This window comes from Macaca nemestrina, chromosome 12, assembly GCF_043159975.1.
Source record: "Macaca nemestrina isolate mMacNem1 chromosome 12, mMacNem.hap1, whole genome shotgun sequence".
Classification (NCBI taxonomy): Eukaryota; Metazoa; Chordata; class Mammalia; order Primates; family Cercopithecidae; genus Macaca; species Macaca nemestrina.
The window spans coordinates 49,342,093-49,360,797 of NC_092136.1; the positions used below are offsets into that span (position 1 = coordinate 49,342,093).

An 18,705-nucleotide genomic window follows, 5' to 3' on the forward strand; every position below is an offset into this window, starting at 1 on the left:
AATATATCCTTTGTCAAGAGTAGTTTTGACTAAGGAGAAGTAGCAGTGGATGTAGTCAGTAAACAGAAGGCAAAAACAACATTTAGAAAAAGGAAACTTGATTTACCTTTCAGCTGGTTAAAGACAACATGGTGTAAAAATCAGTGCTATGAAAAAAGACTAAGCTTTCAAACCTTAGCTCCATTTATACTCTGCAAGCTCAACTTATTAAAGAGGCGGTGGGGAGAGGGATAGGTTGGGGAAGGTTGGATGAAAAGAGGCAAAGAGTTGGTTTTGTTGGGGCATGGTTCTTTAATTCGTTGTGCTTTGCAGTCAAATGACTGTTGCCTTTTCTAACTTCAGACTGTATATAGTATTGCTATTTCATTTACTTTCTTTTGTAATAGAAAGAAGTCTGCCTTTTAGTGATTATATAAAAAGTAGCTGGCTGAAAGTCTTCTGGACAGAAGTAGGGCCCTACTGAACACATCCAAACAGTCAGGCCCTCCATTCATCTGAAGCTGTATTTGGAGAAGGGGTGTTAGATGGGGGACCTGTACTTGGTTAATTCATCATATTACTTGGAAAGGTCCTTATTATTGTGCACAGCAGTGTGGTCACCTGGCGGTAGGTCATTAGCATTTAGTCTTCTTTTCCTCACAACAATGTACAACATGCTAATTAGGATATTCTGAAAGCTAAGTAACCTGTTTTAAAAATCAGACATTTTAATTTGCAGCTTTAATGGCTGTTTTTATAATAACTGGCTTTATTGGGGGTAAAAGCACTTCTCATGTTCCACTAGCAAGGCAGAGTATAACAGAAGCTGACAAAATTAAAAAGCTCATAATGCGACCTTTGCCTGGGATAAAAGGCTGTTTCATAACAATTTCCTTTTGTTCTTTGTTTAAGCCATTACTCTAAAAGGAGCCTCCGATTAATCTAAGTAAATGCATCATTACAGTACTAATCCATGTCCTTCTGTCAGTGTCTGTTTTAATTAAATAAGAAATGCTAGCAGAAAGATATCACACACAAAGCTGTGATTGGAGAAAGAAGCACTGGTTGATCAAGGAAAAGATTAAAAAGAGCTTTAGTGTTTTGTCCATTTGCATAATTCTAGATGCCACAGAGTTTCAGATTGAAAAGGAAACTTACAAAAGAGTTTAAAACATTTCATTCTTATAGATTTAAAATAATGGGATTTACCAATGAAATTCTAATCATCCTATTTATCATGTTAAACATTCCACAGCAAGGAGCAGAACGAACGGCTTGGGGTGTGTCTTTTAAACCTTTTATGCAATACTGTCTTGTATCCATGAAAACATACCTGTCAAATTTTCATGTGTTTCTTCTTATTTTAGGTAAAGTTGATGGTGAAACCTGGTTGTGGCCATACAATGTGATTTATTTTTCCTTTTTAAAGTATCTTGCAACTTTTAGTTTAGTTTTGCTTTTTGAAAAAATGGTTTTCAATTGATAACATGTTAAGAATTTAGGTGCTTAATTGGTTGTTAACAGTAAAAGTACATTTAATAAATGCTTATGAAATGAATATTGTTACATTGATACACAGAAACTCTTCTTAGCAGTAGTGTTGCAGAATTCCCATGGTGAGGGCTTTCTTAATATACTGGCCAGTATTTGATGTAATGAAAAGAGAAAGTGTGCAACATTGAGATTGTTAATTAATTTAGCCTAACAAGATGAAGATAACTGAAGCAAAGCACAGTTTGAATGAAGCAAGGGGTCTTATTTACAATTTAATACATTTTTATATAATGCAGATTTTACTTGGTAAAAAACAAACAGACCCTCACCCCAAATACCCTCTAACAGCAAAAGTACGTCCCTTCCCCACAATTCAACACTAAAATCTTGGTTTGACTTTACAGAAAACATGTACTATGGCCCCATATGGAAGACACTTTTACAGTGTGTAAACAGTGCTTTTCTACAGCTAAGAATCCTACACTAGTTAACCTTTAACTTCAGTATTTTGTTATTCTCAATAAAGATTGGGGATGACCATAAGAATAATTATTTTCTTGTTCTCCAGGTTATCCTGAGACATCTTGCTTTAGTTATTTAATAATAATTCTATTTTAATTCTTTTTCTTAACCAAAGAAGCTCAAAAGTGGGAAAAGAAAAGAAAAAACAAGCTGTGTGCCTTTTTACATGTGCTTGAATCTTTAGCAATTGTACAGAATTCTTAAATTAGCATTATTTTTTAAAGTCTCCTTTTCAATTATTAATGAGCTTTATCCAGTATTTGACCTTTTATCATTCTTGTTTTCTGCTCAGAAGTACTTCCTTCCTTCCAACTGTAGTTAGAAAAGACTGTCTCTTATCTTATGTTACTGTAGGCAGTGGTAACAGGGCTCTCTACAAATGGTGTTATTATGGTCACTATGTTTTTGTCTCAGGGGTCACGAACAAATCCATGCAACTGCTTCTAAGGATTTCAATAAATAGGACTTTTTATCCAGACAATCGCCTTTTATGTTACTTTTAAACAAAACTACTAGTCCATCAAGAGTTTCAAAAGAAAACAATTCTACAGAGTGCTGGTATGGCCGCACAGACCAATCATCATGGCACCCATTCTCCAGTCCTTTATTTTTCAAGTCCACAACAATAGGTTGTTGATTCAATGGACAAGACCAGAACAATTAAGTTCTCTGTTTAGCAGCAGTGCAGCATTTTAATGCCCTTCTCTAATAATGGTCTCATTATTGTTATTCTAAGACTGGGCCTCAGGAGGAGGAATATTTGCTGGAGGTACGTCATTATTTTGCAAATTTCGATTAGCTCATCATGTTGTCTGTAGTGTGAAAATCGTAGCTAATTAGGGCAGCCAGTTAGACTACCAGCTTTTGAGCTTATGAGTTAAAAGGTAGCATACTTGATAGGCCAGTGATGTGAAAAAGGTGGTAAAAAGGAGGATTAGAGCAGTTGCCTTAGTAACTCCAACTTCCATCTGTGAGGGAACAATGGACTTGTGTTTCTCCCCCACCTTGGTGTAAAAATTGGTTTTGTTTTGAAAAGACAGGGTTCTTTTTATGACAATCTGGAATTCAGCCCAACTGAGTGTAGTTTTAGTTGTTAGGAGAGACCATTGGGGATAGGAAAGATGAAAGGTCATGGTGAGCTTCAAGGACATGAAAGGTTGTTGTCTCATGTAACAATAGTAGATTGTTTTTTTTTTCCTAATATTTCTAGCCAGCCCCTAAGTCAGGTGATGGAACAAATACCTACAGTTTAGTCAGGTGAAACAGGAGTGGGTGGAGGAAGGAACGAAGAAAAATGGGGTAAGAGAGAGTTTGTATTTTGTTAAAAAAAATTGAAAGGGTAACTCTAGTCTGCTTTTATTAAACAAAGCGATATTTCTTTGTCACCATCTCTGAGATTCCAGTATGCTTTGGATGGTTTGCCTCTGTGGGCCATCACATCTCTGGGAAACTCTCCAATGTGTTAGGAAATGTGATTTAAGCTTTCTTCCTGAACTCCCAGGAGGACCAATGATGTGATACTTAACAATAAATTTAGTTGTTGTAGCTTTCTCACATTATTGGTGTTCTTAAAAGGTTTTCCTTCAAATGCACACTGAATAAAATGAATGATAAATATGAAAGAAATTTGTTTCACCACTCTATGGGATTTTATCATAAATTCTATGACTTCCATCACTGAAAGTTTACAGGAAACTGTTTAGATGTTGCTGCAATAGCAATACAAATTTTTCTCTATGTACATAAGAAAATGCCACAAATTTAAGAGCTATTGGGGGTTTGTATACAGAGGAGGCAATAGAAAAAGAGTGAATACAGTGGTTTTTTTTTTTTTTAAACCCTCAAAACGAAATCACCCTTTCTAGGTTTAAAATACTTTATTTCAGCAAAATGAGTGATTTGTATTTTCCTTCCATATCAATATTAAAACATTTAGGGGCATTGTTGTTGGTGATGTGTGTATGTATGTTTTAAGAACTAGAGAGTGTATAGGAACAAGTGTACTTTTTCTTTCTAAGCAAAAACATCATCTCTTGATGATTTGAGAAACCTTCATATTTATTCTTTTCTATAGTCCCAAAACAACCTTTATGTGATTGAAGCTGGACTTGGTCCAGGGGGTTGGGGAGATTTTCAAATTCTCTTTTAATCCTTGGTCTTTGTTTTCTTGTTCTAGCCAACCATCCTATTGCGGTGGCCTTTATTCTTTTGAGAAGCTGTGTTCCTTTGATTTATTAAGATACCTTATAGACTTAAAGTAATATAATGAAACTTTAGAGCTTAATGACTTTTGAGGTCTCCTAGTCCAAATCTTATCTTTGAAAAATTTAAAAAGTGAGACTGGAAAGTTGAAATGACTTGCCCAAGACAACTTGACTAATTAGAGGTAGACAGCTGCCATTTTCTACATGGTTTAAATATAAATACTGAAATCAAAAGAAGACTGGAAAAACATTATAAAAAAAAAAGTCTAACTTGTTTGCTGATCATTTTAGTGGTTGAGGGGAGATGGAATAAAGCTAACACCTGGTAGTCGTGGTAGGGTCTGGGATTCAGATAAGACTTTTTTTGGTAACTATTAAAGCTCCATTTTAAATAAATGGAGATTTTTTGCCCTGTCAAAAACAAACAACAAACAACAGCAACAACAACAACAAACTCCAGCATAACTGGGAAGGTATTAGCATAGGATCCAGAATCTGCAAGCCTTTCTTTGTCCAGGTACTGTGTGAGATACTTTCATATGCATTGTTATAATTTACAATTTAAACAGTATTTCTAGTGTGGTAAATTAGTTAACTGTTCTTTTCCCTAGATTTTGTAGTTGTAGAAAGGGATCCAATGTTATTCAATTTCATTAGGTGTTATGAGACATAAAAATTGGTATATAATTGAAAAATGCAATACACATTTGGCAGAATATTGTAAGACTGCAAATTATTATTTATGCAAACACATATATAACAAAACACATATGGGCTATAATGTTTAGATCAATATAAAGTCCATGGTTTATTTTTGGCACCATTCAGAAAGTATTTAGAAATTTGAGACTATATTTAATCATAAAGGAGGAAATAAAATAACTTATAATTTTACCTTTTTCTTTCATAATGAAATTTACTTCCTAGTAATATTTTGTTATATTTCATATAAGTCTTTTATCTATGTATGTATGAGAAGGAAGAACATGACTAGCTTGTTTACTGCCCTCTCTTTGGTGCCCAAAATAGTGTCCGGCTTATAGAAGGTACTCAAAAAATCGTTGTTGAGCAAATGAAAAAATGTTCTGCAAGATTGGATCATACTATACGTACATTTTTGTATCTAAAAACTCATTTTATTGATTTTTTTAAGTTAATAGTCTTGGAGAACATTTTTAATCATTACATCGTGTGCCGTCATATGGATGTACCACAATTTGTTTTACCATTACATTAGTGACTTACAGCTTTTCACTATTATAGTACAAAAGTACATTTATAAGAATGTCTTGTTTATTATTAAAGTGGTAAAAATGTTAACATGGATGAAAAATAACTCCCATGATTGTACTATAATGATCTCACCAAACTTCATCACCTCCTTCAAGTTTCTGCTTAAATGTCTTCTTAGTGAGCTCTGCCTTGAGCATCCTATTTAAAATTGCAACCTACTAAACAATCCTGTTCTCTCTAATGCTGTTCTATTTGTTTCCAGAACCTTTTTCAATATTGAACATACTATATAATTTGTGTATCTTTTAAATGTATTGGCTTTCTTTCCAACTGGAATGTAAGGTCTATGATGGCAGGTAATTTTTGACTGTTTTTGTTGCTCATATTCCTCAGTGTCTTGAACAATGCCTAGAACATTGTACATATTCAACAATATTTATTGAATGGTTTAGTGAAACTTTTAAAAATGGAACTTTTAAAAAATTCGACATTCTTCAGTTTCAATGGAATTGAAACTTTTTTTTTTTTTTTTTTTTTTTTTGAGATGGAGTCTCACTATGTCACCCAGGCTGGAGTGCAGTGGGACCATGTTGGCTCACTGCAACCTCCATCTCCTGGGTTCAAGCAATTCTCCTGCCTCAGCCTCCTGAGTAGCTGGGATTACAGGCACCCACTACCATACCCAGCTAATTTTTTAATATTTTTAGTAGAGATGGGGTTTCACCATGTTGGCCAGGCTGGTCTCGAACTCCTGACCTCTGGTGATCCACCTGCCTCGACCTCCCAAAGTGCTGGGATTATAGGCGTGAGCCACCGCGCCCAGCCAACTGTCTGTTTTTTTAAGTTAAGAATCCTTTTTCCTTCACATGGGCAACTCTTATCAACCAATTTTTGCACCGGCTAAAACTTCGATTTTCTCCCTTTGAACATGTACACGTTATCCAATTAAATCAAATTACGGCACTTGATTGAATCTTAGGGCAATTTTGGATAAAGTCAAATGTCATGTAACAAATACCCCAAGCTTTTGCTTCTTCAAGTCAGTCTGAACTCTGTCTTTAGGTAGATGGTTTTGTATGAGAAATGTCACCAGTATCACTCCTTATCCCTTTCCTCACCTGGAAGTCCTTCTGGTAAGAACCTTAAGGCATGAACTGGCAAACTCAGGTTAATCTGATTATTTATCTATACTTTGGGATGATTTTGCCTTAGTCTTCCCCTAACTAATATTGGTCATATTCTTAAAATTTCCTTAGGAAAGACATTTTACAAACTTCTACTTACTTTTTCACTGTGTATGGTTTATACTTTCCTTTAAAAATAATATAGTACTCAGGAGGCTGAGGTGAGAGGATCACTTGAGTTTATTCGTTTGAGGTTGCAGTGAGCTATGATAGTGCCACTGCACTCCAACTTGGTCAATAGAATGAGACCCAGTTTCTTAAAATAAAATAAAATAAAATAAAATAAAATAATATAAAACAATAAAAATATTACCACTTTATCTGTGGATATGTTAATAATATTTTAGATAATAGCAATTTATATAGCTACAGTAATCCCCTATATTTATATGGTATTTATAGTTTCAAAGCTTTTTAATAAGCATGATCCTGTTTAATTATAAAAATAACCCTATGAGACACACAGGACCTGGTTTATTATATTCATTTTGCAGATGAGGAACTGAAGCACAGAAAAGTTAAGAGACTTAGTCTAGATCGTAAATCTAGGAAGTGGTAGAGAGGCCAAGAAAAATCTGTTTTCTGAGTTCTACTAGTTCAGTAACGTCTTTTTTCTTTTAGTCACTTTAACCTTCTCTCATAATCATCTTTTGAATCATCATCTTTTTGTTGACCTTTCTTAAAAGAGTCTATGAAAATAAAAATAAATGATCAGAATTTAAAATTTTTTAAAAATATTATTTTACTTGGTTTACTAGTCATTCCAGTTCTCAAGGGTTTTCCTTTAGGTTTTTATGTTTTTTTTTTTTTCCATAGCCTTTATCTTTTCCTTCATTCTGGCTATGAACATGGCCTTTTGTAGCAATTTGTGAAACCACTGGCTGCCATGTCTGCCTTTTGACCTTATAGAAGAAATACATAAAACAGGATATTAAAGAGTTTCATAAAGCAGAGAAAGGAAAAAAAAATCTAGGGTAAGTGGTACTTAGAGACATAGGCAGCTAGGCCTCAATAAGATCCATATACAACAAGTGGAGTTAAAGGACAGATTCTAGTTTTTTTCCTATAATGGAGTATATAGTTATGGGTGTCAGTTGTCCAACCTTTTAGCTAATACATTGTGTCTGCCATATTAACTTTATTAACAAGATTGTTCCTATCCTAGTAGACCCTTACTACTCTGCCCCACACCTGCTATGATGAATAGGACTTGCTTATTCACATCCAGAAATATGAAATGGATAATTAGCTAAAAGGTCAGGGAATGGTTATGGTTTTAGATGGACTATTGCACTCAGCTACAGAAAAACAAGGTGGAATCTTAGTTATTGGAATGAAGGCAAAAGGTCAAGGTCAAACTAGCAATAAGGTATATAATTTTATTTTGAGTTCTAAGGGATTATGTTGGAGTTCTTCTTAGGTGAGTTTAAGGTGATCCTAGAGCAGTGGCTCTCTAACTTTTAAGGTATGTAAGAATCACTTGGGTGGTTAGGACTTGTCAAGTGGGGCCCATGTGTGTATATTTTTTGCAAGCATCCCAGATTATTCTGATGCAAGTGTTTATAGATTGCATTTGCAGAAAATTGCCATGAAGCCTAGGATGACATTTATTGTAGGATAAGGGACCATGTCACTATAACTGTTGAGAGAGGAGGCATTTGGAATTTGAAAGTCAGACCTTTCTACTAAGAGAAAAATGTATGTCTTGTGCCCAGAGCTGAGTTTTGTTTATCTGCATATAAAAAGCAATAAACATGGGCTGGTATGTACTGGACCGGTGTGCTGTAAGCCTGTTAGATTTTTCTCTTCATGTATCTTGTATCTTGTATTTATGACCTGAATGCTTTTGTAATATCTAACAAAGATTTATACCGTTTAGTGTAAAAAAAGTAAGGCTGATTATTATTTTGGGCCTAATCTAAACTGTCCCTCATTTTTACTTTCCTTTTGATATCTACCTGATTAAATTCCCCTGTTCCTTCTACCTTCATAAATTAAATAGCATGAGTTGGGCAGACTGCTGTAATGCTAAGGGTTAACCAGAAGAGAATTACAAATGAACTATCTAGAAAGTTGATTATTAATCCAGCTAGAGAAGAAATATGCTTTTACTTAGCAAGAATGAGTATCCGAAGAGCTGATAATATTGTTCAGGCAGTGGGGTGGAATGGCAGAGCTTGGTAAGTAAAAAAAACTTGGAATTAATCTTTTATGTCCACTTTTTAAAATGATTAGAATGTTGATATATTTAAACAATTAAGTCTAAAATGAATTTACAAGCTGCTGGAACAAATCTAAAAAGTTCTAAATCTGTTTGTTAATGAGATCCCTATACATGCTATTGGTAGACAGTAACTAAAAACTATTTACATAAGTAGATAAATATATTTAATTTTGAATATTTAGAAAAATACATGATTAGATTTGTGATTAAGAACAAGGAGATGGGCATGGAGAAGTGATTACTAAAACAATCTAAGTCCAAACCTCAAGGAATATAAACTGAAGAATCTTGAGTGACAAACTCTCTTGTTTTTTTTCACAAGAGGAAGTTCTGGGTTCTTAGGTATTAAAATATAGTTTAAAGTAAAATATTCACGTAAAGATTCAGTGAGGTATTTTCCAGATGTCTAGTTAACAAAAACTGTTACAGGTTCTGATATTTTTGGGGTCCCAGTACTCATTTCATCATGATGATTAATAAGGACTTTTCTAAAGACAGCTTTTATGGTATTTGTGAATTACAAGGAAAAAGAAATGAGAGGATCTGTGCTATTTGTACAAAGAAAATTAAGTGAAAAGATATGATTTTAATATTGTTCTTCCACTAAAGACTGATCCTCCTGTTGTAGAAGAAATTTTGATGTCAATATTCAATTCTATAAGATTGAGGTTTTGCATGAATTACTTCATATTACAAAAATGAGCCTTTTAAACATAATGTGGACCATACATTATTGAATATTATTGAAACTCTATGTAATCATAAGTCATTTCAATGTAATATTGTTGTACTTAGGAGAAGTTAGGAAATATATTAAACTTGCCTTACATTGCAGTTCCACACAAACAAATGCACATTTTCTTCCAGTGTACTTCTTGAGTGGGAATAAAAAAAATTCAAATTAGCATTTTGTCATTTAATGCTTAAATGAGCACAGAAAAAATATCTTTTTCAAAAACTAAAAATTCAGTGTTGGAAATCTACATTCTATGTGTGCATGTGTTGGTGTGTGTGTATTTGTGAAAATACATAGTATACATGCTTTCAAAATGCCAGAGCACTATTTAGTCCTATATACTCGACTTTTGTTAGTTCTAATGTTCTGGCCTATATTTAAGACTGGGAATAGTAGATTATCATAAGTGAAATAATAAAAATAGTTAACATTTATTGAGCTCTTGTGTGCTAAATGCTGTGTTTTTAATCTCATTTAATCCTCATATTAACTCTGTGCTTGTTGGAAAGCTGTAAGGATTATAGTGTATGCTAAAACAAAAGATAAGCTAATTAAAGAACCCCTAACATCTGATGCTAAAAGTCTAGAGAATAAAGGCTCAGGAAACAAAATGAATAAGAGGGGAGATCTCTAAATTCTATGTGCTTGAATTTCTCAAAATTGGAAGATTTGATATGAGTCTGAGAACGAAGAGGGAAGGGAAATGAATCAGTGAATTCTTAGCATTCATTAATTCTTTAAACAATTTTTATTATGAAAATTTCAGTCATATAAAAATGTTTAAAGAATGGTATAAATACCTGTGTTTATAAGAAATAAAACATTACCAATATAGTTGAAGCCTTTTCTAGTTTTACATCTCCCTGTCTTCATGCTAGTGGTAATGAGTCAGGCATTTGGTGTCTTTCATTTACATGCTTCTTAAAAAAATTGTGCTTAAGTTCCATATTCCTTGTATGATAGGGAAGACCCCACCTACCATTCTTTGGGATCCAAGAAATACTTTTTCTTGGCTTCCTATTATACTTTAATTAAACAAACAAAAAATATTCTTAACATAAAAGACCCTGGCCCCACAGAATCTGACCCCTGTATTGCCAGCCTCAGCTCTTGTCTTTCTCCCAAATCATTCTTTCTGATCCAGCTACTGTACTGGTCTAGTATCAGTTTCTTGGACCCTCTAAATTCTTTTCTATACCAAGATATTCACATAATGCTGTGTTCTCACCTGGAAGGCACCACTTTCCACTCTTCATCAGAGTGATTCCTATCCATTCTTCAGATCCCTGTTTAAATGCCATTTACTCAGAGAAACCCTTCCTGCTCCTTCCAATGCAAATCTTGTCTCCCTGCAAAGATCGTGTTTCTCATCCTTTAATTTATTTTACAGCAGATATTGCAATTTGAGATTATGTATCTGTGTGGTTTTTGTTTAGTGTCTGTCCTTCACTCAGGACTGGCCCATTTTGTTCTTGGATGTTTTACTTAGCATGTAGCACACACGGTCTTGCACATTACAAGCATTCAGTAAATATTTGTTGTTGTTATCAGGAAGAGGAATGCAGTGAATTAGAAAGAGTGAAAAAAGGGAGATTGAGAGAAAGCAAAGTACATAAAAATAGAGTCTGTTGGTTGGTTTGGATGTACTGTTTAGAGAAAATTATGCAACTTGATGCTAGCTAAGATTGGGGTGAGAGTGGTGGTAGAAATGTTTTTGTTTCTTAATATCTAGCTATAAAACATTTAACAGCTTTTCTTCATTGTTGTTTCTTGTTTTTCTGTGTAGTCTGTCACTTTGTGTCCTTGCTTTGGGGAATCTGTATTCCTGGACACAGGAACCGAACTTTCAAATTTTAAACTCATGGAGCAGCCCCAGTGGCTATAATCTTATTGTGGAAATGCTATAATGGGCTGTAAAAATCTGGAAAAATTTAAGACACAGTTGAGAAAAAAATACCTGGTATTTTTGCAGAGAAAAGCCATGAGACCACATGGAAGGGTTTTAAGGTAGATAACAATAACCAAAATATTCATAGTGTTGCCCGTTGCTAAAATATTGGTAGACACTTTTGTTTTTCTTCAGGAGAATATAAAAAGGTTATCAAAACATGAAAAAGAAAATGAAGTCAGTCTGAGAGGATGGTTGGGGTTTATGAAATGTCAGAATATACTTACATTATATTCTACGTAAATCTTTGCTGGCATTTGTAATTAAGTCCAAGGCTAAAAGATTATGCTGGAACCTTTTTTTGTTGGTGATGAGGGAAAAGGAGACAAAAAAGAGGATTTAATTAAAATGTTTTGGTTTTAAAAGGAGGGGATTTATACAGTGTCTTACTTGAAGTCGTAGAAGGTGCCATTATTAATGACATTGCACCTTATGTTTTTATTACATATTATACTTTCAAGTGAACTTTTTCATATATTATCTTATACTTTTTTTTTACTTATCTGCATTTTAAGAGCAGTAAATGACTATGGAATTATAATAGCGCCTTTTTCCATCTTCTTCAATGATATACATAGTAAAAATATACTTAAAAGTTTCAATCTCACAGTATTTGGAAAGATGAAAAGTTGGTAGATTCCTTTGAGGCCTTATAGTAACCCTGTGAGATGGTTAAAGTAGAGCTGTTATTATCTTTGTTTCACAGCTAGGAAAATTGGGACAAAAATCAGACAAGAGCCAGGACTGAAACCTTGTTTTTCCTTTTTAAATGCGTAGGTGTAACTTTCTGGATAAGATGCATATTCACCTCATCCCTGCACTCCCCAAAATATTTAGATGGGAAGTTATGTTCTTCTAAGGACCAGGATGAATTAGGTGGATGTCCTCCATAAGTTTTCTAGATTTGGAAGTTTTATTTTTTCTACTTTCCTAAAGATGCAAAGTAGTTAACGGTTTCCAGCATATGGAACGGAGATGGTTAAAGGCATGTAATTAACAGAGACACATTACTAAGCCTAATTATAAGTTAAGGTTTATCGGATGAAGTTTAGTGGTTAATTCCTTGCCTGATATTTTAGGTTTCCAAAAATAAGAAGATTCAGTTGTGGGCTTAAAAGAATGAAATATCATAATTTTTAGTAAATGAGCTGTGGCTCAAATGAAGCCATGTGATAAGGCAGAAGATAGTAGCCTCTTGAGTAGACAGCCAGGTCACATGAGCTGAAGATGGGCTGGTGCCCATTTAAAAGATATTTTAAAAGCGAAAGTAAAGAGCAATGTGTATGTCACTTATATATACATGTGCAGATAGGCAGAGGGATATTTTTTGAAAACAAATGCCAGGAAGTATTTTTAATGATTACCCAAGAAAGCTGTTGCTTCATTAAGGTAAAAGCCAAATCTTCTTGTTTTTTTTTTTCAACTGAACAAATAGTCTAGTTGCAGAGAAATTCGGTTTCTAACACTTTCCTGGGCTCAGGAAAAAGCCCAGGAAAGTGTTAGAAACTGTGGGGCGCTAGACTCAAGTTAGTAGTTGAAAGTCTCAGGGAATCAGAGTCACGGGCAAGCAGAAAAAATAATTTTGTAGCAGTTATGGTTGATTAAAAATGGAATGGGCTTTTTGTTGAGATGATGATGGTCTTGTCGTTAGAAAGAATTAAGGAGACAGATTAAAATGTTGAGTTATTCTAAATTAAAGTTTATGAGAAGATGTCCTCTGTGAGTCACTTGGCTAAGGCAGGGAAGTGAGTCAACTTAAGGGACAAACATATATTCCTCTATTATGTGAAGCCAGTAATGAAGTTCATGAAGGCCAGATGTACTTTCTGGGTTGCTCAAGCATATGAATAATAAAAAAAGGTGTGTTTTTATCTGCAGACAGCCAATTGATATCTGGAATTACCCCAAGTAAGAACTTTAGACTTCACCATGTATCCCCAAACCTCATAAGAATTGGTGTGAGTGGAACCGTATTATAAAGGGAAACAGAAATCATTTTGTTTCTCCATAGGGTCCAGATCTGGAAAATAAGAATTTAAATCTGCATTTGGAAGAACAGGCTTTAAAAGTAATAAAAATTTTATTTACTTATCTTTAAAAAGCTTCTGATCTTCTGACACATGAAAAAGATAGTAGATCACATGTTTAAGCACTTTAGAGATTTTCTGTTATTTTAGTTTCTCTTACTGAGGTAATACTTTCATTTAAAACATTAAGAATATTTTAAATTTAGACAAGTAAGACACAAATACATTCTTATTGTAGAACAGTGCCTGGTATATAGTGGACTGTCGTTAAGCATTTGTTGAATTAATAATTATTGAAAAAAAGATGAGCAAAATTTTTCTTAATGTCTTTTCTCACCCTAAAGACTATTTCTTTTCCCAAGAGTAACTACTATTTTCAATTTTGTTTGTATCCTTTCAGACTTCTTGTATAATCACATACAAATGTATGCCATTATATAGAAATGTGCAGCTTTATTTCGTGTCAGGGTAGCAGTTTCCCCTTTTACACACATTGCTTTATAGTTTACATGCTTTTTTTCACTTAAAATGATGGCTTGGAGCTCTTTGTCAGTTTATATAGCTTTATCTCTTTTCCTTCTACATAATATTTTGTACTATATATGTACCATTGTTGTATTGATAGACATCTGAGTTATTTCCAATTTTAATATTCTCAACTGAAATTTTAGGTATTTAAATATTGAGGATGGCAAAACCTGACATCTTTTAAAATATATAAAATCAGTATAGAAAATTTCTACTTGGTAGAGTTAGGAAAATTAAATAGAACGATAAAGGCACCTAGCACTCAGTGAATCTTTTAATAAACATTAGTCCTCTCCCTTCCTTTCATCTTCTCTTAAATCATTTGCATGAGGATAGGATTGAAAGAATAAGGAAATATGATCTTTCACATACTCATTTTCATCTTTACTTATATGTTATTTGTATTGCTCACTGAATGTTTAATTCCCAATCTGAAGGCTATTGAAGGTATTGACTGACTTAGTGCCTCTTTCACCCGTTGTTCTTTAATGATTGGCTGAGGAGAAACATGTTTACTGATAATGAATTAATTCATTCACTGATGACTAAACATCAATTTGTGCCTACTATATGCCAGACACAAAGGGTATAAAATGAAAAAAGATATGATTCTCACAAGAATCTTGCAAATTTGTCACCAAGACAGACACATAAACTAATAAATATAGAATAATGTGACAAGAGCTTGGGTAAATCAGGGATGGGAACAACTAGATGAGCAGTCAGGGAATGTTTTCTTTTTTTATTATTATACTTTAAGTTCTGGGTTACATGTGCAGAATGTACAGTTTTGTTACATAGGTATATATGTGCCATGGTGGTTTGCTGCAACCATCAACCCGTCACCTACATTAGGTATTTCTCATAATGTTATCCTTCCCCTAGCCCCCCACCCCCGACAGGCCCCAGTGTGTGATGTTCCCCTCCCTGTGTCTATGTGTTCTTATTGTTCAACTCCCACTTATGAGTGAGAACATGCAGTGTTTGGTGTTCTGATCTTGTGATAGTTTGCTGAGAATGATGGTTCCTGCGTCATCCATGTCCCTGCAAAGGACATGAACTCATCCTTTGTTATGGCTGCATAATATTCCATGGTGTATATGTGCCATATTTTCTGAATCCAGTCTATTATTGATGGACATTTGGGTTGGTTCCAAGTCTTTGCTATTGTGAATAGTGCCACAATAAGCATACGTGTGCATGTGTCTTTATTGTAGAATGATTTATAATCCTTTGGGTATATGCCCAGTAAAGGGATTGCTGTGTCAAATGGTATTTCTGGTTCTAGATCCTTGAGGCATCACCACACTGTCATCCACAATGGTTGAACTAATTTACACTCCCACCAACAGTGTAAAAGCATTCCTGTTTTTTCACAACCTCTCCAGCATATGTTGTTTCCAGTCAGGGAAGGTTTTCATGGAGTAGGTGACAGTTGAGATCAAACATTAAAGGTTTATTAACATTTCATTGAACAGATCAAAGGAAAGGACATTGGAGGCAGAGGAATAGAATGTGTAAAGGCATGAAGGAGTGAAAAAGCATGGTATCATTTAATATGTCTTTAAGGCAATACAAGAAATCTTTATTATCAGAGTAATTGGTAGTGAGAAAGGGCCATTTCATCCACTGAAAATTGAGAAAGGATAACAACTATAAACTCTGGGCAAAATACAACTATATGAAGGCACTGAAGAGCAACTTGAAACAGACTAAATCTTGAGAGGAGAATGAGCTTTGGAAGAATGGAGGGAAGGAAACTGGGTAAGTTTGTCATTTTCAAGCTTTCTAGTATGAGGGCAAGGCTGCAGAAAAAAACAGCATTTTTTTCTGACCTGCAGAATCAAGGGAACAGACTTTGGGCAACCACAGTTGCTAAGAGGTGAGGAGATAATCCTGAGAAGGAAAAAGCCAAAGAAAGGGAACCCTAACTTGTATATTACAAATCTCTGACTGATCCCCAAGCCATCGATGTACAGAATTGGTCTCAAGTAGCCTAAGTGAGGTTAAAAGAGCTAAATAGCTAAATAGTTGTTGCTCACTGCAAGTAAGGCAAAATATGCAGTTTGAGTCTCAGCAAGTAAGCTTCTTAAACAGCAATACTATTTAGAATACTATAAATGAATCTAGAGTCTCCACAGCATAGTGATCACAATGTCTAAGATACAATCCAAAATTGGTCAACATATGAAGAACCAGGAAAATTTGAGGAAAAAAAAAAAAAAAAGACATCTCAGTAGAGAGAGATAAATTATTGAAAAGAGCCAAAGGGAACTTTAAAAAAAATGGTATCTGAAAGAAGAAAATCACTTGAGAGGATAATCAGCAGAATAGAGATGAGAGTGAAACTGAAGATAGATCAATAGAATTATACAATTTAAAGAACAGAGAGGCCAGGCATGGTGGCTCAAGCTTACAATGTCAGCACTTTGGGAGGCCTAGGCAGGAGGACTGCTTGAGACTAGAAGTTTGAGACCAACCTGGGCAATGTAGCAAGACTGTCTCTACAAAATAATAAAACTAGCTGAGGGTGGTGACATGAACCTATAGTCCTAGCTACTTGAGAGGCTGAGGTGGGAGGATCACTTGAGCCCAGGAGTTCAAGTCTGCAGTGAACTAAGATGGTGCCACTGCACTCTTGCCTGGTTGTCAGAGTGAGACCCTGTCTCTAAAAAACAAAAACAAAAAGCCCCAAAACAGCAGAGAAAAAAACTGGAAAAGAAAAGAAGATGAATACAGGATTAGGGATATATGACAATATTAAAAGGTCTAACATACATGAGTCCCAGAAAATAAAAGACAATGATATTGGGGCAGGGTAAAAATTGAAGAAATAATGCCACCAATTTCCCAAATTTGGTGAAAGATATAAATGTACAGTCATAAGAAGTTCAGCAAACTCCAAGCAAGATAAATGCAAAGAAAAGTACATCTAGGCACCTCATAGTCAAATTGCTGGAAACAAGAAAAATGTACAGGCAAAAATTGTTTTTCTTTTGTAAAGACCAAGAAAAAAAGGCAATACAACTTACCAATATCAGGAATGAAAGAGGAATTATCACTACACATCTTACAGTTATTAAACTGACAATAAGAAAATATTATGAATATCTTTATGCCAAAAAGTTATACAACTTAGATGAAACAGACAAATTTCTTTAAAAAAAACTTACTGACACAAGATGAAACAGAAAACTTAAATAGCTGTTTCTGAAAGAAATTGAATTTGTTCATTAAAAAAATAAAAATTTCTGTGAAGGAAACTCCAGGCCCAAATGATTTCACTTGTGGATTCTATCAAACATTTAAGAAATAACATCACTCTTACATAAACTCTTTCAAAAAATATAAGAGAAGGGAACAATTTCTACCTAATTTTATGAGGCCAGCATTACCCTAACACCAAACCTGAAAAAAAATTATAAAAAAGGAAAATTATAGACCAATGTCCTTAATGGTCGTAGATGCAAAAGTCTTTTTTTTTTTTTTTTTTGAGACAGAGTCTCGCTCTGTCGCCCAGGCTGGAGTGCAGTGGCCGGATCTCAGCTCACTGCAAGCTCCGCCTCCCGGGTTCACGCCATTCTCCTTCCTCAGCCTCCCAAGTAGCTGGGACTGCAGGCGCCCGCCACGTCGCCTGGCTAGTTTTTTGTATTTTTTTTTTTTTAGTAGAGACGAGGTTTCACCGTGTTAGCCAGGATGGTCTCGATCTGCTGACCTCGTGATCCACCCGTTTCGGCCTCCCAAAGTGCTGGGATTACAGGATTGAGCCACCGCGCCCGGCCGATGCAAAAGTCTTTAACAAAACAACAGCAAATCCAGCAATATAGGAAAAGGATGAAATATCACGACCAAGTAGGGTTTAGTCCAGAAATATAAGATTGGTTTAAAATTTGGAAAATGTTGCTGTATTAATAGAGTAAATTAGAAATCGTATGATCATTTCAATAGATGCAGAAAAAACAGTTGACCACACCCATTAATAATTAAAAAACTCCCAGCAATCTAGGAATATCATATAACTTTTTTAATCTGAAAAGGATGGCTATGAAAAACCTACAACTAACATCATATTTAATGGTGAAATAGTGAGTGCTTTCTTCCCAAGATGGGAAACAAGATACTGTCCATGCTCATTCATCCTACTTGACATTGTATTTAAGGTCCAACCATTAGAATGAGGCAAGACAAGGAAGCAAATAGTATAATAATATAAGAGGAAAAAAGTAGGACTGTATCTGCATCTTTGCCAAGGTCATGCGATACAGGATGATTTCTTTTGTATTTTAATGTATTAAGTGGGCGGGGATTAAAATTGCATGGTATACAATGGGAAAAATAATTTCATTTTGAGTCAACTTTTACAAATTAAAATTAATAAAAATAAGTTTATATATTGGCAGCATTCATTTATAATTCTAACTATGCATTAATTCTTAGAAGAGTGATCATGTTTTTAAGAGTAATTTTTCAGGTCAAATATTATGAAAGCAAAATCAATTTTCACACTGTAGTACCATCTGACATAACAAAGGCCATTTTTGCAAATAAAATTTCCTAAGGACTTTGCTTAATCTTTTTATATTCAAATAATTCTTTTATGAATAATCTACCATATTGACTGTCATT

The 18,705-nt window shown here is 34.4% G+C and overlaps 1 protein-coding gene across 16 annotated transcripts in view; it reads left to right on the forward strand.

Annotated features, from left to right (window-relative positions):
- The window catches only part of LOC105486943 (SRY-box transcription factor 6), an 806,217-nt gene that overhangs the window by 347,771 nt on the left and 439,741 nt on the right, over positions 1-18,705 (forward strand). The window contains exon 1 of one of the 16 annotated variants that reach the window (XM_024794516.2): positions 2,068-3,294. The exons of 11 other annotated variants lie outside the window; for them this stretch is intronic. In XM_024794516.2, coding sequence (XP_024650284.2) covers positions 3,290-3,294 — 5 coding nt within the window. In that variant the 5' untranslated portion in view covers positions 2,068-3,289. Of the gene's footprint in view, positions 1-2,067; positions 3,295-7,457; positions 8,797-18,705 lie in introns of those variants that run through there. 4 more of the 16 variants (XM_024794511.2, XM_024794531.2, XM_024794539.2 and 1 more) reach the window with 4 other exon arrangements.